An 18,035-nucleotide genomic window follows, 5' to 3' on the forward strand; every position below is an offset into this window, starting at 1 on the left:
TACAACTGCTTGCACGAACAACATGGCTGCAAACAAGCAAGTAACCAATTCTTGCGGAAAAAAAACAGGCAACGTGGAACAATTATGAGTTACTATTTACATATTGTAATATTTATTTTTGTTATTTAATCATGGGTTTATCATGTAAGAATATGTAATGATGCTTAAGAAAATGTAATGATATTAAATGAAGTTGTGATCACATCGCACGTGACAACATGAGCGTTAAAACAGTTCATTCTTGTGCTTTTTCGGCTGCCAGCGGTGGCAGTGTTTGCACTTTGGTGACTCAGCAGCTATTACAAGGTCAAAAGGGTGAGATGTGTGTCATGAAAAAATGAAGCAGCATTGTAGTTTGTCTCTTTTTAAAATGTACCCTGAATCCGGCTGGCCTGCGAGAGACAGAGCAAGTAGTGTTTGGATAGACTGTGTTAAAAGTCTCGTACTGTTTGCACACAAAAAACTTTTGTCGGCAAAAAGAAAAAAAAAGGCATTTGTCAACTGTGGAAGGCTGAATACCCAAGGAGTCTTATTAACGAGTTTCTGACTTTGGCAAGATTCTTTTAGTTTGGACTTGCACTCAGTGGGCTCTTTATTAGGTACACTTTCTCAATCTGATTCAACTCATTAAGACCTGTATAAAATTCATATTTTGTTACTGCTCGTGTTGGATCATAATTTCATTGTGCAGTGTGCATAATGTAAAGGCCAGCGTTTCCATTGTCTACTTTTAGTGCAGTCGGTAATGGGATGAAAAGTCTTCATCTGTTGCACCTTTGCTGTGTGTCTGATTGCTAACATATGACATCACATCAATAATGCTTGGTGCTGTTCTTGTGTGTGTGTGTGTTCAGATCACAGAATTGTGTGGAGCCACTCGGCTGGGACACTTTGGACGGAGCCAGTTCTACATCGCCCTAAAGCTCATTGCCATCGCCCAGTCGGGCCTGCCGCTCAGAGTCGAAAGCCTCAACTCTGGTGAGTCCTTACTGAAATTAAGTTTGATTCGACACCGCTTCGGAACAATTGATTCAATTAAATTCTCAATGAAGGAAATTCACCATTTGGAAATTACAATGAACAGCTTGAAGGTTCCACACTGTATGTCATATATTATACTCCGTAAGGGTATTATGTTCAACAGATGGGCCATTGAAGCAGTCATTATTCCTAAATGACCATTCTTTGTCTGGTGTAAAAAGCTGGATGGAAAATTTAAGCAAGCACTTGGTTGAAAATGTTGCAACTTGAACATCCTGGAATCATTTCTCAACGTAAAGCCTAGACGCCACTTCCCCATGGCAAAACAATCTTAATGCTCCACTGTGATGGATGTTGGATGCTCTTAAAAAATAATTGCTCTGTTTGCAGTAAAGGACCTGCCACTGCCAAGGTTTGTGGTGGGCAAGAATGAAGCTGAGACGAGACACGTTGCGCTTTACCAGGACCCGGACAGTCAGGGGTTGTACCCGGCCTCTGCCGCTGCGTTAATACCAAGGCCACCAGGCAGGGGTCACCAAAACAAAAAAGTCCCCGCCTCTGCTAGTGCCCATCCCGTCCACGAGGCAGTTCAACCGACAGCACCTAGCATAGAAACACAGGTGTGTGTGTATGTGTGGCAGTCAAGTATCATCTTCCACTTTATTGTCGGTTAGACTTGGACTTTCAGTTTGTATTGCCCGAAATAAAAAATACATTTTTTAAATGATAGCAAGGTCTTGGCTACATGGAGGCCATATATTGGAATGTGTGTTTTTGAATGGTTCCTATCTTTTAGCAGGCAGAACCAACATCCCCTGTAGTCTCTCCTCATCAGTCCCCACCCACCTCCCCACCTTCCTGGAGAAAACACAAGCGGCAGCACAGTGGCGGAAACGCAGACAGACCACCAGTAGTGGCCCCTGCCGGAGTCGTGTGGACACAGTTCAGAGAGAAACAAACTGGTAATTCAGTTTTCGAGGAACATATTTGTAAACAAATGATCAAAGCAGGGCTCCATACCCCTGTATTTAAAAAATATTGCACAGAACAATTTTGATGATTCCTTTCTGTCCGTTTCAGGTCCTGTGGCAGGTGATGGGTTGTGGGCATCACAATCGCCCCCTCTTCCAGGACAGGAAAGTTGGGTCAGTTTCACAGCTGACACGCCGCCATCAAGCACAGTCCCTGGAGCGCATCCCTCGTCTGTACAGGTTGAAAAACTTTATACTGTTGGGATTGTATAATCCTGACTACATTAACTCAACTTTTTATATCACGTGAAGCAAATAATTATCGTATTGCTTATATTGTCATAAATGTTTCTTTAATCTTCATTCATCCTTTGACAAGCTCCGAGTATATAATCTGTCTGTCACATGATGCCCTTCCATAGGAAAGCACAACGATACGAACACCAATGGCCCCAGCAGCAACAGCAACTACCAACGAGATCCAGCGACAGACCAGTGGCTATGATGATCCCTGGAAGATCACGGACGAACAGAGACAGTATTATATCAACCAGTTCAAAACCATTCAGCCGGACCTTACTGGTTTCATACCAGGTATCAAAGCAGAGAACACACAACAGTTTCAGTAAGAATGTGCTTACTTGAGTCATTTGTCTCTGTGTGTCACAGGTTCGGCAGCAAAAGAGTTTTTCACCAAGTCCAAATTGCCCATTTTAGAGTTGTCACATATTTGGTGAGTCAGCGCATTTTCTCTGGCCTCTTGGTTGACAGCTGCATTTTCTGTCCACAGTTTGGACATACACATTTTGAATGACACGAATCAGCTCATGACTGTGGCTTCAATTTATCTCGGAATTTCTTTCCCAGAGCAGTTTGTTCCAAGCTGTTCTCTTCACTTAGCTACTGTACATATTTTTTTCCATGCTTGCATTGTCAAAAGTTGTGATGGCCAAATTGGACTGATTTGTACCAGTTTTTGTCTTCACATCTATACCGCCAAGAGTATGGATTCAGACACACTGCATTCTATTGACCGCTAAGTTCACTTCAGGGAAACGGGAAAAAAACACTGTGTGTTTGTGTGTCCTCAGGGAGCTTTCAGACTTTGACAAAGATGGCGCACTAACGCTGGATGAATTCTGCGCTGCATTTCACTTGGTAGTAGCCAGGAAGAATGGCTACGACCTCCCCGAGAAGCTGCCCGAGAGCTTAATGCCAAAGCTGATTGACCTAGATGACTCAGCAGGTTGGCAGCTTCACACCTTTCGTTTGTTCCCCTATTTCATTTTGCTGACCACCCGAAACCTGAAATGTCTCATTTGTGCTCCAGTGTTTACATTTTGTCTACACCCAACATCAAATGTGTTTCATCTGTATCTGTCTGTCAGAACAGATGACATGAAGATCTTTCTTTGCTTTTACACACCTGGCCACCACACACACACATTCATTCAATCTAAATAGTTTAAACCTGTCTTCCATTTTAATGTTTGATACGCAGAAGTCCCCGAGTCAACACCCGATGTTGGGTTTTCGGCCTCCCCTACCGAGGTGACGCCTAACAAGTCTCCCTCCATGCCCTCGCTCACCCAAGCTTGGCCAGAGATGAACCAGAGCAATGAGGTTACAGCCTACTCACACAACAATCACGTTATATTGTCTAATTATATCTAGGTTGACAAGGGTTGTTTATAAACGTCATAATTGGCACTGAATGTCAGTTGTTAGTGAATATGATCTCTGACAATGAAGCACATCCTCGTTTAGTTCTCGGGCTCTGGCGAGACCAGAAAACTTAGTGATGTCACAAGATGATTTTCATTGCCTGCTGGTGATCTCACTTCATCTCTAAATGACTGACGATGATGACACACCAGTGCCTCAGACTGATGTTAGGAATGTGTGATGTCACTGCACTGGTCGTCTTGCTGACCCCCCCCCCCCCGTCTCACTGTCCGTCTGTCTCCTTTCAGCAATGGGAGACGTTTAGCGAGCGCTCCTCCAGCTCACAAACTCTGACCCAATTTGACTCTAACATTGCACCAGCTGATCCTGTAAGTCAATCACTTAGCATGCATGCTTTCACCAATAATGGACAGATATTAACCCATCATGAAAATATCTGAATTGTCTTCCTGTATCTCGCTCGCTCTCGCTCTCTCTCGCTCTCTCTCGCTCTCTCTCGCTCTGTCTGTCTGTCTGTCTGTCTGTCGCTCTCTCTCTCTCGCTCTCTCTCGCTCTCTCTCGCTCTCTCTGTCTCTGTCTGTCTGTCTGTCTGTCTGTCTGTCTGTTCAGACCAGAGCTTTGGTTGTCTCTGTCTCTGTGTCTCACTAACTCTGTCTTCGTTACTGTGTTTGGGCATGAGGTTCTTTCAAATGTGTGTGTCTTCTTTTGGTACTGTGACATCCACATTGATATTTAGATCTATTGGGAAATCTGGCGGAAAATGCATTATTGTTTAATATAGTATTGTTTCCGTTAACTTTGATATACATAGGTAAGAAAATTGACAAAGTTTGCACAGACCTTTTTTTTTTTTTTTTTTTTTTTTATAAAGACTGGGTACACTATAATGATTTTTTTTTCCTCTTCCCTAAAGGACACAGCCATCGTCCATCCTGTTCCCATCCGGATGACCCCCAGTAAGATCCACATGCAGGAGATGGAGCTAAAGAGGACTGGCAGTGGTGAGAGCTTCTCAGCCAAATCACCACCTCGTAATGAATCTCAAATAATGTCAATAGTGCCTGCTTCTTTTCATTTGTACAAGATTTGCCAATGGTTGTTGTCTCATTTTAATGCATGGGATGATGCGATATTGTCGAGTCTTGATTGCATATTGAGTCAGTGTAGACAGGCACAGCGGATCTGTGGAACTTGCATGCATTGAAATGACTTTGTGTTTAGAAGCATGTAACGAATAATCTCAAAAGATATTTCTTTGAATAAAAACAGTGTGTCCTGGATATGTTTGCATTCATTTATTTCCACGACTTTAGATCACAACCATCCAACCAGTCCTCTCCTGGCTAAACCAGAAGTGTCGGAAGAAGTCAAGCTATCAGTACCTGCCACTATGAAGTTTGTACCAGCAAATGCTGCAGGTCAGTGTGTAGCTGGTGGGTTAGTTTGACATTATATGATAGTCTTATCATTCAGCAAAAAATATTAAATGTGTCAAGTCAAAATTTGATTTTTTGTTGTCACTGCAGAATTCCTCACTTATTTTTGGTTCTAGGTTTGGGAGATTGGGATTTTCTCCTAATTCGAAACCCCCCCCCCCCCCCAATAAATAAAAAGAAGCAAATGGGATTTTCTCCTAATTAGAATAAAAAAAACCAGCAAATAAAAAGAGGCAATTTGTGCATCTTGGAATGTCATATTTATGTCAATATCACTGACCATGTGTTTTTGTTTTGTCTGCATATAGGTGATGGTTATAGCAGTTCTGACTCCTTCACCTCTGACCAGGAACCAGTTGCAAGACAAAGGTAATTTATTATGCAACAACGTGACAATTTATTATGCAACAACGTGACAGACACGTCAATTTTAAACATTGACTTTTATTTTTACGTTGGGGGTCATAATTAAAGTAAGTATTTGTATGAATACAGGATTAGTTGTTGACCAAAAATATAAAAGAATCATTAACGATCAGTGGACTCAAAGATTTGTCACTTCTTGATTTAGGAGTTAATGTTTTTGTGATCTGAGTGGTCTTGTTTCTGTGTCTAGGTCTCAGTCGGGTGCTTCTCCGGAAGCTCTAAAAGTGGTAGCGCCGCCTCCCCCTCCCCCCCGGCCTCACCCATCACACTCCCGTTCCTCATCGTTGGACATGAACCGGAACTTCGCTGCGGCCTCAGCTACAGGACAGCCGCAGCCCGCTGCCATAGCTTTCCCACCCGCAGTGCCTCCTCGACCGCTTCCTACACAGGTGAGGCAGAAAGCTGAACTTCATTTATTCACCCAGAAACCCAGATCTACCCTTCGCTTATCTCCTCTTCAGTCATCAGTACCGCACACTGGACAACGCGCCGAGGCTGAGGGAGCAACGGGAGCGGGGGCTGCGCTCACCACCACGTCCCCCCAGCAGATCCCACAGCAACCTAATTTTGCAGACTTCAGTCATTTTCAGGCCTTCGCTGCATCTGAGCAACCTTCGAGCTTGCCGGAGGTCGACAAGCACAGCGACCCTGGACAGGTGCGTATCAGCCATGGTCCAAGCTTTAACTGATTTTAAGAATAAAAGAGATACATTTTGTCACAATTTATTCTTGCACTGTAATCAGGAATTTCCCCCTGTGGGACAAATAAATGAATATCTTATCAGTGTTTCCCGATCTTTGTTGAGGGAAGTAGCAATTTGCAAAAAATAAAATAATTAAAAAATGTCCTTGTTAATAACAAGAGTTAGAGTTACTGAACAAGACATACTTGTTTGTGGGTTATTACAGGGGGACAAGTCGTCAGAAGGAGCCGGGCCCCTACGAACAGTCAAAAGTGACGGCCAGGCCGATGAAAGAACTACCACTACTGTTAACGCTGTAATTAACTGTCATCTGCTTTCTTTTGATTGCCCCCCCCCCTCCAACACAGTTTTACTGCCTAATGTTTTTTGTTGTCCTTCCAGACTAAGGGTTCATCTGGCCCTTTAGCCCCTCCTCCCAAGCCTATTCGTCGCAGGTTGAAGTCTGAGGATGAATTGCGGCCTGAGGATGAGCAGCACGTGCCGCAGAAGTCCAACATCATAGCAGCTGCCCTGGCTGCTCAGCCCTCAATCCCCAGGTTGGCAAAGGTTCCCTAATATATGTTAGTGATGAGATGCAACTTGGTCACCAGTAATAAGAGTGTATATTTGGTTGCGTGTATTATGTTGACAGGTCGGTAGGTAAGGACAAAAAGGCAATACAAGCATCAATCAGAAGAAACAAAGAAACAAACACGGTGTTGGCAAGACTAAATAGTGAACTGCAACAACAGCTGAAGGTACTTCTCACACTTCATCACTTCATTCATTTGCCAATAGCAATGTATTGTGACAGGCAGATCATTTCAAAACGCCACAAGGGGCCAGTATAATACAGAAATGCAGAAATAAACGGGTTTGAAAAGAGAGAGAACATGACTGAGGGAATCGTGCTGTTGTGTTCAAATATCCGTTGCTTCAAGCTATCTGTTAGCACTTCAGTTTTTTCTTGAAGCGATTAGAATTTTTCCTTTTTAAACTCAAGATTGATTTTTTTTTCCAGGACCTGCTTGAAGAAAGAATATCTTTGGAAGTGCAGCTGGAGCAGCTCAGACCTTTCTCCCATCTTTAACCAACACCAATAAGGTGGTTGTAGTTTCTCCAAAGCAAGGCTGCGCCCTTGGTGGGATGTCGCCCCCCCCACCCCCACACCCATCCCCTTACTTTCCTCTCCCTCCCATCCGCAGCGTGCACCTTGTTAAGCCCCGCACTTGCTTATCAGGTGTACAGCTTAGTGAGCCGGGAGCACAGTGTGGCCGTTAGAGCACGAGAAGACGTGAGTTATTCTTCAATGTGGCACTTTTCAATTTTCTCTCCAGAGAGATGAATCCATGGCCGACAGCTTAGTGGGGAAGCAGTGTTGGACATTTGGCTGCAGCTACAAGTTCTGTCCGAAGAGATAACTGCTGGTGAACGAATGTGTGTGTGTGTGTGTGTGTGTGTGTGTGTGTGTGTGTGTGTGTGTGTGTGTGTGTGTGTGTGTGTGTGTGTGTGTGTAACTGTGTGTGCGTGCGTGTGTGTGTGTGTGTGTAACTGTGTGTGCGTGCGTGCGTGCGTGTGCGTGCGCGTGTGTGTACGTGTGTGTGTGTGTGTGCGTGCGTGCGTGTGTGAAAGGGACATGTTTGTTAAATGTCTGGACTGAAGTACCAGTGTTGTCAACACATCAATCTACAGTTTCAAGAGTTCTTTAGCCAATTTTTTAAAGGGAGTTTCACACTGAACTCCTGTAAATAACTAATATTGAATACAGTTATTCAATATTATTAAACTATGACCACAATCAGTTCAAAATGACAAATGTTACCTGCGTTTACCACTGAAGAGCCATTTTCAAATCTAAAATGTTGTGATTTGGTTGGCATGGTCTCTGGGAAAGGAGCCTCAGTTTGTTTGAATGGGTTCTGATTTATGCCAAATGACTGAACTATCACTGCTGTCTCACCTCTGTTTGGTCTGTTTTTCATATTTGTTTCCATCATATCGGGATCACCATTTTTATTTTTATTTTTTAAAGCCCTTTTTGTCGCAGCTTTATGTTCCAGTCTCCTTTTATGTAAAGGGAGCGTTTAAGTAAATTCCAGCTACAGGAGGTGGCATTTACGAAGGACTCGAAATTAGAAGCTTCCCTGTCATTTCCCTTTCGGCACAGGTCCAGAGTTGATATTTTCAATCATTTGCCGGATGACGTCGGCACTATGCAAGTTTGAGGGCGATACATCTCCACAGCTGTTAGATCTTAGAAATAGTAGCAACTGTGTCTTTGTATCACAGATCTTCCAGGACACAATCTACTGTAAATGTTCAAAGAGGGGAAACAATTCCCAAATCAGTGTTTCGCACTTTCAGCCTAAATCCGTATTAGAAAAAAAATAAATATTAATCAGTAGTGATCAGGTACCACAACCTGAATGATCCAACTGCACTTTGAACGTAAAACCCTCTGTGTGGCTTTTATGGCTTCCTTTTTGTCTTTCTTTTAAACTGCTAGTCTGTCCGAAGTATTACAAGGGAAAAAAAAAAAAAATCACCCAAACCACTCAAGTTGTCACCTGGAAAATGTAAGGTTTGTGCCATCCCAAAATAGCCTGTTTGGTTGGTTTATAATTTTATTATTGCTGTGTCTTAGGCCTTACTCTTAACTCCCCCTGCCTGGAGTTTAGGTTTCCATGGTGACTGACTGACCACCTTGTTGCAACAAGGTTTGCCTTTTTTGGTGTATTTTTTTCATGGTTTGTGTGTTTGTATGTGTGTGTGTGTATGTATGTGTGTGTGTGAGTGCGTGTGTGTGAGTGCGTGTTGGTGTTGCTACGCCGAGCTAATACCATTTAAAACCCTGTTTGAAAACCATCGTGGAATGGATTAGCGCTTGCCGGATCCTGAATGGCAATCCAGGCAGAAGCAATCTGTTGGAAAAACGAAGCAAAACCTTTGGTGGGATTTTGAATGCTATTTGTTTCCAGTGTTGTACATTGTATATGACACACCCTTTTTGGACTTGTGTACATTTGAATTAATTGCTGACTAACAGCGAAATAATATTGTATTTAATTTCTTCTGTCTTTGGCTGTGGGATCCTAGATGTTTAAACTGCATGGATGTACTGTATCTCTGCAGAGTCGACTAGCAGCTGTGTGATTTTTACACAAAAATAAAAACGGCACAATATTTTAAAACATGTGCTCGGGTATCTTGACTTGTGTGGCGTCGTGCTTAAATTGGAGTAGACTTTGCAATTCATTTTGTTATTCCACAATGTTTTAGAAGTAGGATAAAGGAAGGGCAACAAAGATCAACTGGAAAATCCTGCAGATGAAAGGTAATACTCAGTTTCGGTGCCTTATAAAATAATTTACAATCAATGTATTAAATAATACCAACGATTTGAATTAGTTTTCATTAACTGATATAAACACAACGGTTAATTTGCTGACATTCGAGCCCCGACAGAGAAGTCACAAGAGACAATATCTTTGAGAAGGTTTTATTATTCTCTACGCATTGCTAAGATTTAGCTTAGAGATACTCAGAGTGATCCGCAGCAGGATGGATGTTTCAATAATGAGCAAAGTCATAAGTATTAATAAAGAATGATGCAAGCAACAGCCCAATAACATTTGCTTGGAAATCTTTGACAAGTCTTTACTGTGCCGCATTACAATAAAGGATCAGTTTAAGGTGTTGAGAGGTTAGGAGAACACTGTAGGACAGACTCTTGAAAGTCAGGCAGATTTATGGTCGTTGTCAGCTCAAATACACAGAAAAAAAGCCTTTCTAGAGACTATCATCTACTAAATACGTTCTCTTCCAGCAGGACAAGGAGATGAATATACACCTTACGAGGGTTAAACCGTCGATTTGCGGAAGCAGGACTTGAGCGGAGGCGTAGAGGAATCAGTGAGTCGCTGCAGGTGCTTCATGTGTGTTTGGATTAAGCAGAATATGCACGCTGCCCCCTATTTGGCAACACTGAAAGAGAACAAAACATGATTAGCAGGATTTCTATTTTCAGTTTCAATTAAATATTAATATGACAGCAAATACAGGCCACTTACACAGTGATATCCTTATAACGGTCCAATGCTTCCTGGGCCACCACCTCTGGGAACTTGGGATCATTCCAAGGAATGTCGCCTGGGACGTTCAAGTTCATGGATGGTGATTTGAAGAGTTTGACAGACACTTTGGTGTCTGGCTGCTCAGGGTCCTCACCGGGTCTCTCCACTGGATCCCTGGTGACCACCTACAACAGGGGTGTCAAACTCGTTTTTTTTTTTTGCAGGCCGCATTGTAGTCATAGCTTTTTTCGGAGGGCCATTATAACTGTCAACCCAAATAAATGTGTGAGCATCTCATATTATATACAGTAAAAGCTACAAAACAAACTGACAAATAACTCGTTTTCAAATCAGACGAGTAAAAACTGGTCAAATATTAAACAAAAAAAAAAAGATTAAAAGTGAAGACAATTTGCAATTCTAGTAATGACATACGAATTTGATGCACAATTTGTCTTTGCGGGTCACATAAAATGATGTGGCGGGCCGTATCTGGCCCCCGGGCCTTGAGTTTGACACCTGTGACCTACAATAACAAAAGCACGCAGTATTACATTGTTGCAAAATGCTCGTTTAGCTGCTTTAGAAATGAATGACCTTGTAGTTAGAATATTTTGTTCAAAAGGAGATAAAAGAAAAATATTTTTGGGCCATTCATCAGATTTAATTGGAATTAAATATTTTTTTAGCAGACAACCTTGAGAGAGTACACAACCGCCCGAGTAGAACAAACAGAAAAAATCAAGATAGCTCGAGGTAAAATAATGAATAAAATAAAATGGATATGGAAATACTGTGTATTTACCGTTTCAACTTTAAAGAAGTCATCCTTGGCGTCAGTGTTGTTCGCCAGAGAAGATACCCATCCAAACTGCCTGTTGAACAGGTCCATGACGGTGGACGTGTTGATCATGTGCTCCTCGAAGCCCTTTAGGAGATTGTTGTAGTGGTGAGTGAAGCGCTCTGCTATGGCCAAAGCCCTCTCCAGCTCCTCCTTCAGGGGACCTTCAAGGGGTTTCTTTCCTGAACAATCTGTGAAGGAAACAGACAGTTTTGGAATTGTGTAAAAATCAGTTATCAATACGAAACATTTTTAATCCACTACTCTGTATTAACTGTAAAATCCCCAACTAACGTGTTCCTTTATTCATCATAATTATATTTGAATTAATTGTACTACTTACCAACATGTTCAATCTCTTTGCATTTCTGACACTCGTCGCGGAATTTGAGGCAGCCGGCTGAGTTGCGGCGAATCTCCCTGCAAGTCATGCTGCCGTCTCCGAAAGGTTTGGTGATGACCACGTCCTCGTTCACGCTGCCATCTGTGAGCGCATGCAAAAACACATTTCCAGTTCCATAGTTAATCTCCACATAGGAAAGTTTCCACCCTTTCTAACCCTGGTGTCATTGTTCCATAGGATACCTTCATTAGTGGGGACGTCTGTGTCAATGTCCAACATGGAACCAAAAGAGCTGAAGGGGTCTCTCCTACCAAAGCCCATCATGTTTGAGAACAAACCCTGAAAACTGGGGAAGGGTTGGTGGAAGAGCGAGTGAATGCTTCGACGCCAGCGAGATGGGAAGAAGTTGGGCAGGGTGAACACTGGTGGGTTGTAATGCACGTGATCGGCCACCTGAAAAACATTGCCAACACCAAAAGACTCCAACTTTATTTTGCAAGTAAGATTTTTTCCATTGTGATCTGGGGTCCACATGCTCCTTGTTTAAGAAAATAAAAAATAAAAATAAAATAATAATTACATTATTTGAAAATAAAAACCATTGTACTTTCATATAAATAAATTATTTGCCAAATATAAATGTATTCAATTTTTCCTATTTAGTTAATAAAGAAAGTAAAATAAACAAAAAATAATTCACATTTATTATACATTATAATATCATACTGTCCAAAAATATGTCATCGACTCCATCAGCTATTTCTTATAGATTATGATTAAAATAAATATAGCATCTTACCTTCAAACTGTCCGAAAATATGCCATCCACTCCGTCAGCCATCTCGGAGTATTTGTCTTCCAGCTCCCTAAACTCTTTTCCCTGACGTTGTCCTTCCTGCTCCAGGGTGTCTATCCTCTCCCCGTTGATCCAAATGGAGAAGGGAGACGTTCGGTTCAGTAAGTCCTCCAACTGTCACAAAAACGAGACTGCTAAGTTATACAAAAATTCATAATACCAATAAGCCAGTGATATCTCACCTGGCGTCCCACCATCCCAGATCCACTGCTACATGTCCGTGAGTAGTATTTGACGCAAGTTCTTTTCAGACATGGCTTGCATTCGTCCCACAGGGCCTTCATGGTCTCGTTACAGACCTCTTCCTGCTCCTGCAGTTTGGTCTCCATCTCCTGAGCAGCCAACATGGCCTCCTGCAACATCACAATAACTTGGGTTAAGGTCAAGGCTCACACGGTTTACCGTGGCTTGATAAGTAAACTATCCGTACGTCTTTCTTCTGTCTGGTTTTCTCCAGCTCGTCCAAAACCTTCTTGTGGTCCTCTGAAGATTTCTGCATCATATTCTTCATCTCCTTGACGCCATTGATGGCGTTCTCAATCTGTACATTTAGGTACTTCTCTCCCTCAAGTGAGATCTCTGTAGAGAAGAAACACAAGTATGGATTTATGCATGCATGAGGTACCGTTGAGTTGAATACTACTCTGAGCAAAGTATACAAAATTTTACATGTGGCCAAAAGATCTTACGTTTGAGATTTTCATCGGTGGGCGGGACCAAGCAGTTGGCGCAGGCCAGAAAAAGAGCCACCACAGCCAGCGACTTGGACCCCTTCCTGATCTTCATCATCATCATCATTAACATCCTCTCCGACTCTTACAGGGTCAGCAGGTGTTGATGAGAAATGCTTGTGATGAAGAAAAAAAAAAAAAACCACAGATCAGTTAAGACTTGAGTCAACGTTCTCCTTCCATATGCAATGCTGATGTAATGTCATATTATAGACACTAGGTGGCTCTACATGCTACTGATTAAAAAAACAACAAAAAAACGACATGATTCGTTCAAGTGTCCCAAAAATAAAAATAAACTGTGAAAAGGTAATTCACTAACCCCAAACACCTCAGGCTTTCTGTACTACAATATCCATCATATTTATTTCCTTTCATGGTGTTATATTCGTGTAATTCCAAAAATGAGATTTACAATGTAAGGCACACACTGTCCTGTATTCCACCCTTGAGACTGGCAAGGCCACTTACCTCGAGGCCCGTTAGGCCAACACATAACTTTGATAAGTATTGTTTTTACTCACATAAATTGAATAATATGAGAGAGGCAGTGTAAAGCTTGTTATGGTTACTGTCTTCCATTGCTGCTGACCCCTACCGAGATGCTTTCCACAATCATGACAACGCGTGTGTGGTGTGAATGAATGTAACCATATCACCAGGACATCGTGTCCACACGCTGACCTTAGAGCAGTGTTGAGTGTGACTTTCACCAAAGTGTAACTTTCCGCTGAGCGTTGCATAACTTCATCTCTGTTTATCCATTTCTGCTGATTAATCTGCTCTGCTGACCCTTAATTCTCCTTATTCAAACACACACACAGGTGACCTTTCATCAGAAGGACACCCCTTCAAGAAACACTCTCATATAATTTAAGTTACATGTCACATGGTAACACATACAAGATGAAATTTGATTGGACAAAGAAAAGAAATCATTTTTGGAATATAAATCAGTGCTTTGATAGTGTTTCAGCTTGCGGAGGATTGGCCCGTGGCCTTTGAATTAATTTGGCAATGTTTCACTATTCCGGAATGTTTGAGCATCTCTTGTATCTTCTGTGAACAGGTTTTGAACATCAATAGGAAGCAACAAAATTCTTTCCATCTCTGTGGTGGCGTATGAGCTGGATAATGAGGTTAGTCTCCTACTCGCAATTAAATCAGACACTTCATTATATGACTGCATGGTTGGATTATTTCCTTTTAGGCACCGTTAATGATGTAAAATCATCCAGGCTGGGTGAGTTGCAGAAAGGGGGTGGGGGGTGGGGGGGGGGGGGGGGGTGTCTGGGCGTAGGATGTTAGTAATGCCAACAAAAGCATCCAAAGTGTGGGAGAGTTAAACAGAGACAGTTGACAAAGAGGAAAGGGGGATGATTCACAATTCTGAGGCCGAGCCACGGGATTTAAAATAAAGGCTGCGTGCAGTGACTGTGGTTACACAACACACAGAACTCAACATGCCAATCCAGATAAAAGCAAATAACGTTCAATTTGCTTTGTAAAGTAAACCAAAAAATACGCCTATCATTTGAAGTTTTGTTTTGTTCCTGTGCTCTGGTTTCATCCCACATCCTAAAACCATTTATTGAATGTGTTTTTTTGGGGGGGGAAGAATAAAGGAATAAAAACTAATTGTCATGATATATACGACGTTTTGAATGACGTTTATTTATGTGGTTCATTTTGCTATTGTTAACTACAACATAAGAAGAATGCATGAAAAAGTACCGATTTTGCAAGCTGACCCTTTTAAAAGGACTTGCCATTGTCTTGATCTAAAATAAGAATTAATATCTCCCTTTTCTTTTAATTCACCTTGCAAATGGAAAACTGGTGTCCTCCTTTTGCGCGCCCGTGGCGCTTTACGCACCCAAAGGACTAACTTGGTGCGTCATGTGCTTATACCGCAATTAGACTCCAATGGACGCCCCTCAGAAATTACCCCCAAAATTCTCACTATCCAATGCTGAAATTTGGATTTAAATCTATGTATTGATCTATCAATCTACAAATACAGTACTGCTACTGTATACATTTTGCAACGCTTTTCTTGTCTCTTTATATTGTATAGCGGTACTGAATATACTGCAATTGAATATGACCTCATCGATTTGAATCCACTTGTTCTGATACAGAGATGGAGGTCACCCCCATGAGTAAGCAAAACAAACAAGTCATCAGTTCAACCAGGTGGCCCAGAATTCTGCATCTTACCACTACAGGATTTTAAACTAACTAAAATCCGAAACCTTAAGTAAGACATTCAGGTCTTAAAAAACAGTTAAGTATGAAAGACTTCAGCAGGTTATGCAAGCTTCAGAATAATAATATTGATACTGCTCTCATTTTAATGTGCAAATATATAAAGTATTTAGTTTGCAAGCTGTGTTGCTGCAGGTTGACTAAAATAAGACAAGCTGATACTCACCTATGAGTGTGTCTTCAGGGTCCAGGACCAGGACGTCTGAAGCTGCTTTGCATCATTGGTGCTGTTATTTATACAGCAGCAGATAAAACTGGGACATGCAGACACGTGACTCATCTGACCGGTATTTTACCGCAACCCTCAATGCTGGAAGACTTTTCCGGTGATCTGCTTCAAAATAAAAGCAAAGTAGGTAAAGTGCGTGTACAATATGTAAAATGTCTAATAAAGTCATACAGTTGTACTTTTCAGAATAATAAATATGTAAATGTAAGCATAAATTAACTATACACTTAACTGCCAGTTAACATAAATAATTAATGTGCATGTAAAATCATTTAGTAATTTTATCATGTAGAGTAAATCAAATAACCAATGATTCAATTGGATTAATTTCAAAAATGAAAAAATACAAGTTAACCTAATAAAAACTCTCAAACTAATGCAACAAAAACCAAACACTGTCACCAGAACAGTGAAGAGCCACATGTATATAAAATCAATAAATTTCGCCAATTTCAAGATAAATCATACGGAAATGTTTATAAAACTCTAAGCCAATGCCCTCGTCATGTTTAATGTCCCATTAAGGCTTTTCATTTTAATTGAGCGGGAATTGTTATTTTGAAAATCAGAATACAATTTCCTATTGTTCGTCTGTGTACTTAACAACCAAGCGTCTAAAGACTTTTCCAGAAATGTCGTAATTTACCGGCAGCTGAAGACCGAACTGTGCACAAACATTAGATTCATGCTGATGATGACGACGGTGACTCAGCATTTAATAATGCAATCAACTCGTCTCCCAAAACGTGCTATATGAAAAACAGTAAACCACAATCATTTGTGCACGATAACACCCTCACCCAAAGAGGAGAAAGTGGGAAATGTATTTGCCAAATGGTATTTGACTGCTTTTCGCACATTATATTCCAACAGTTAAAAATATGCAAAGTGCATCGTATTTGTTGTTTGTGTTAACTGCAGAAAACCCTTCAATAGATTTACATTGACGTTATTGAAGACAGACACTCGTATACTTGTATTCATTTATTTCACGACAACTTACGTTATTTGTTTTGTAAGTAGTTGCTAAGGAAAGGGAATGATGCATTTTCCAGTAAATTACCCTTAACTTGTTTTTCATGTGCAGAACTTGCACTTTTCAACTTTAGCAGGAACTTGATGTTATTGGCAAATGCGGCACTAGAGGGCAGCAACTGTCAACGCTCACAGTTCGTAAAACTCATTGATAGACAAAACTATTGATATTTACTATTTATTTGAGGGACACCTTTTGTGCTCAAGGCCTATGTGTGTAGTTATAATTTTAGTAAATTAAAAAATGGATGCATACATTGTTATACTAAATAGTATAGGACTCTTGCGAATGTAAGTGCTGATTAAAAATTTACCTAAAATTAGCTTCAATATATTTTTTTAGGATGCACTGGCTGCCAATATTGAAAATAATGTCATTACTTTGGTAAGAATTAACATATGATTTTGCAATTATATATTTTTGCTTGTCATTATGGCTTAACACATGCTGCATTGACTGATAATGTTCCCAATTTCCCAATTTTGTTTGCTGCAGTAACAAAACAATGTAAAAATACATCACTCCTTTTTCCCACAATCTTCTTTTCCAAGCATGTCTGGTCTCAATTTCTGACATGAGACAAAAGTCAACTTTAATACCTACTGGCAATCTTACAATGACATGCATATGCGCCCTTAATGGTGAGAGGTCGGAGAGCCATAGAAGCTTGAACACATCTGGACTTTGCGTTTGTTAGTGTCAAATGCTTTAGCAGCCACAGATCCAGTGTGACTAAACTGAAAGTCTCTTGCGTGACACACTCCTAAATGTTGTTTTGCATTTTGCGTGTGTGTGCATGTGAAGCAGTCCAGATGTTCAACAGAGGCTGTGATTTTGTACAATCAGAATCTTAAAGCTATTTACACCGCTTTTAAGGTTAAGGGATGCCTTTAAGGCATCAATAAGTCAATAAGTCACTGGTCAGTACTCTCAAGCTGGAGTTCTCAACTGCTATCACTGTGGCCTGGGACCTGCATTCTCCTATTGCTGTTAAGTTGCAGCCCAATTTTATAAAGAAAATCTTTTAAGTAAAAATAGTCTTGTAAACTCATAACTACATACGTTTATATTAAAACAACCCAAAAAGGAAGATGAATATGATATTTGCAATAATGAATATAGTAAAATGATGCATTCACAATTGCATTGAATACTGCCACAAAGTCACTTCCATTTTGAATACTGCGGAAAGTTGTGTTTGCACCATGCAACTTTTCTTTCGATCTACGTACATAGCTATCCAAATAAGTTTGACATAACAAAAATGTTACCTATAAGTCCAGCCAGAACGTTCATAGCCAGGGCCTGAGCGACACTGAGTTTGTTTATGGAGTAGCTATGTGGCTCGAGCTGACGTACTAACACTTCCTGTCCCTGGTGAATATGATTTTCTCTATATATTCAATTCAATTATTTTTGTCCGATAAATACTGGTTTGGAACTGCCCCAAATGATGTACATGCCACAGCTGTTGG

The 18,035-nt window shown here is 41.0% G+C and overlaps 2 protein-coding genes across 8 annotated transcripts in view; one reads left to right on the forward strand and one right to left on the reverse strand.

The window, feature by feature from the left end:
- reps1 (RALBP1 associated Eps domain containing 1) overlaps nucleotides 1-9,985 on the forward strand; it is an 11,459-nt gene extending 1,474 nt beyond the window's left edge. Inside the window, exons 2-20 of one of the 5 annotated variants that reach the window (XM_085938446.1) lie at nucleotides 855-978; nucleotides 1,372-1,601; nucleotides 1,778-1,943; nucleotides 2,062-2,192; nucleotides 2,375-2,546; nucleotides 2,622-2,685; nucleotides 3,044-3,198; nucleotides 3,454-3,575; nucleotides 3,926-4,006; nucleotides 4,552-4,639; nucleotides 4,952-5,056; nucleotides 5,383-5,443; nucleotides 5,691-5,889; nucleotides 5,962-6,156; nucleotides 6,410-6,499; nucleotides 6,586-6,740; nucleotides 6,836-6,941; nucleotides 7,205-7,287; nucleotides 7,389-9,985. In XM_085938446.1, the coding sequence (XP_085794572.1) occupies nucleotides 855-978; nucleotides 1,372-1,601; nucleotides 1,778-1,943; nucleotides 2,062-2,192; nucleotides 2,375-2,546; nucleotides 2,622-2,685; nucleotides 3,044-3,198; nucleotides 3,454-3,575; nucleotides 3,926-4,006; nucleotides 4,552-4,639; nucleotides 4,952-5,056; nucleotides 5,383-5,443; nucleotides 5,691-5,889; nucleotides 5,962-6,156; nucleotides 6,410-6,499; nucleotides 6,586-6,740; nucleotides 6,836-6,941; nucleotides 7,205-7,273 (2,313 nt within the window). In that variant the 3' untranslated portion in view covers nucleotides 7,274-7,287; nucleotides 7,389-9,985. Of the gene's footprint in view, nucleotides 1-854; nucleotides 979-1,371; nucleotides 1,602-1,777; nucleotides 1,944-2,061; nucleotides 2,193-2,374; nucleotides 2,547-2,621; nucleotides 2,686-3,043; nucleotides 3,199-3,453; nucleotides 3,576-3,925; nucleotides 4,007-4,551; nucleotides 4,640-4,951; nucleotides 5,057-5,382; nucleotides 5,444-5,690; nucleotides 5,890-5,961; nucleotides 6,157-6,409; nucleotides 6,500-6,585; nucleotides 6,741-6,835; nucleotides 6,942-7,204 lie in introns of all 5 variants that reach the window. The other 4 variants (XM_085938447.1, XM_085938448.1, XM_085938445.1 and 1 more) reach the window with 4 other exon arrangements.
- Nucleotides 9,669-15,591, reverse strand: clu (clusterin). Of its 3 annotated transcripts, XM_085938453.1 has the most exons (11): nucleotides 15,462-15,477; nucleotides 13,712-13,830; nucleotides 12,986-13,143; nucleotides 12,727-12,875; nucleotides 12,479-12,649; nucleotides 12,240-12,410; nucleotides 11,683-11,893; nucleotides 11,441-11,581; nucleotides 11,062-11,288; nucleotides 10,254-10,441; nucleotides 9,669-10,167 (listed from the first exon to the last, which is right to left on the reverse strand). In XM_085938453.1, the coding sequence occupies exons 3-11, from the start codon at nucleotides 13,098-13,100 to the stop codon at nucleotides 10,155-10,157; spliced, it is 1,386 nt and encodes a 461-aa protein (XP_085794579.1). In that variant the 5' UTR covers nucleotides 13,101-13,143; nucleotides 13,712-13,830; nucleotides 15,462-15,477; the 3' UTR covers nucleotides 9,669-10,154. The 3 variants fall into 3 exon arrangements, with proteins under 3 accessions (XP_085794579.1, XP_085794578.1, XP_085794580.1); XM_085938452.1 differs by lacking the exon at nucleotides 13,712-13,830 and having other exon boundaries at nucleotides 15,462-15,591; XM_085938454.1 differs by lacking the exons at nucleotides 9,669-10,167; nucleotides 13,712-13,830 and having other exon boundaries at nucleotides 10,250-10,441; nucleotides 15,462-15,591.
- Nucleotides 15,592-18,035: the final 2,444 nt, after the last annotated feature.

Source organism: Syngnathus leptorhynchus, chromosome 18 (assembly GCF_054491065.1).
Source record: "Syngnathus leptorhynchus isolate UIUO chromosome 18, UIUO_Slep, whole genome shotgun sequence".
Taxonomy (NCBI): Eukaryota; Metazoa; Chordata; class Actinopteri; order Syngnathiformes; family Syngnathidae; genus Syngnathus; species Syngnathus leptorhynchus.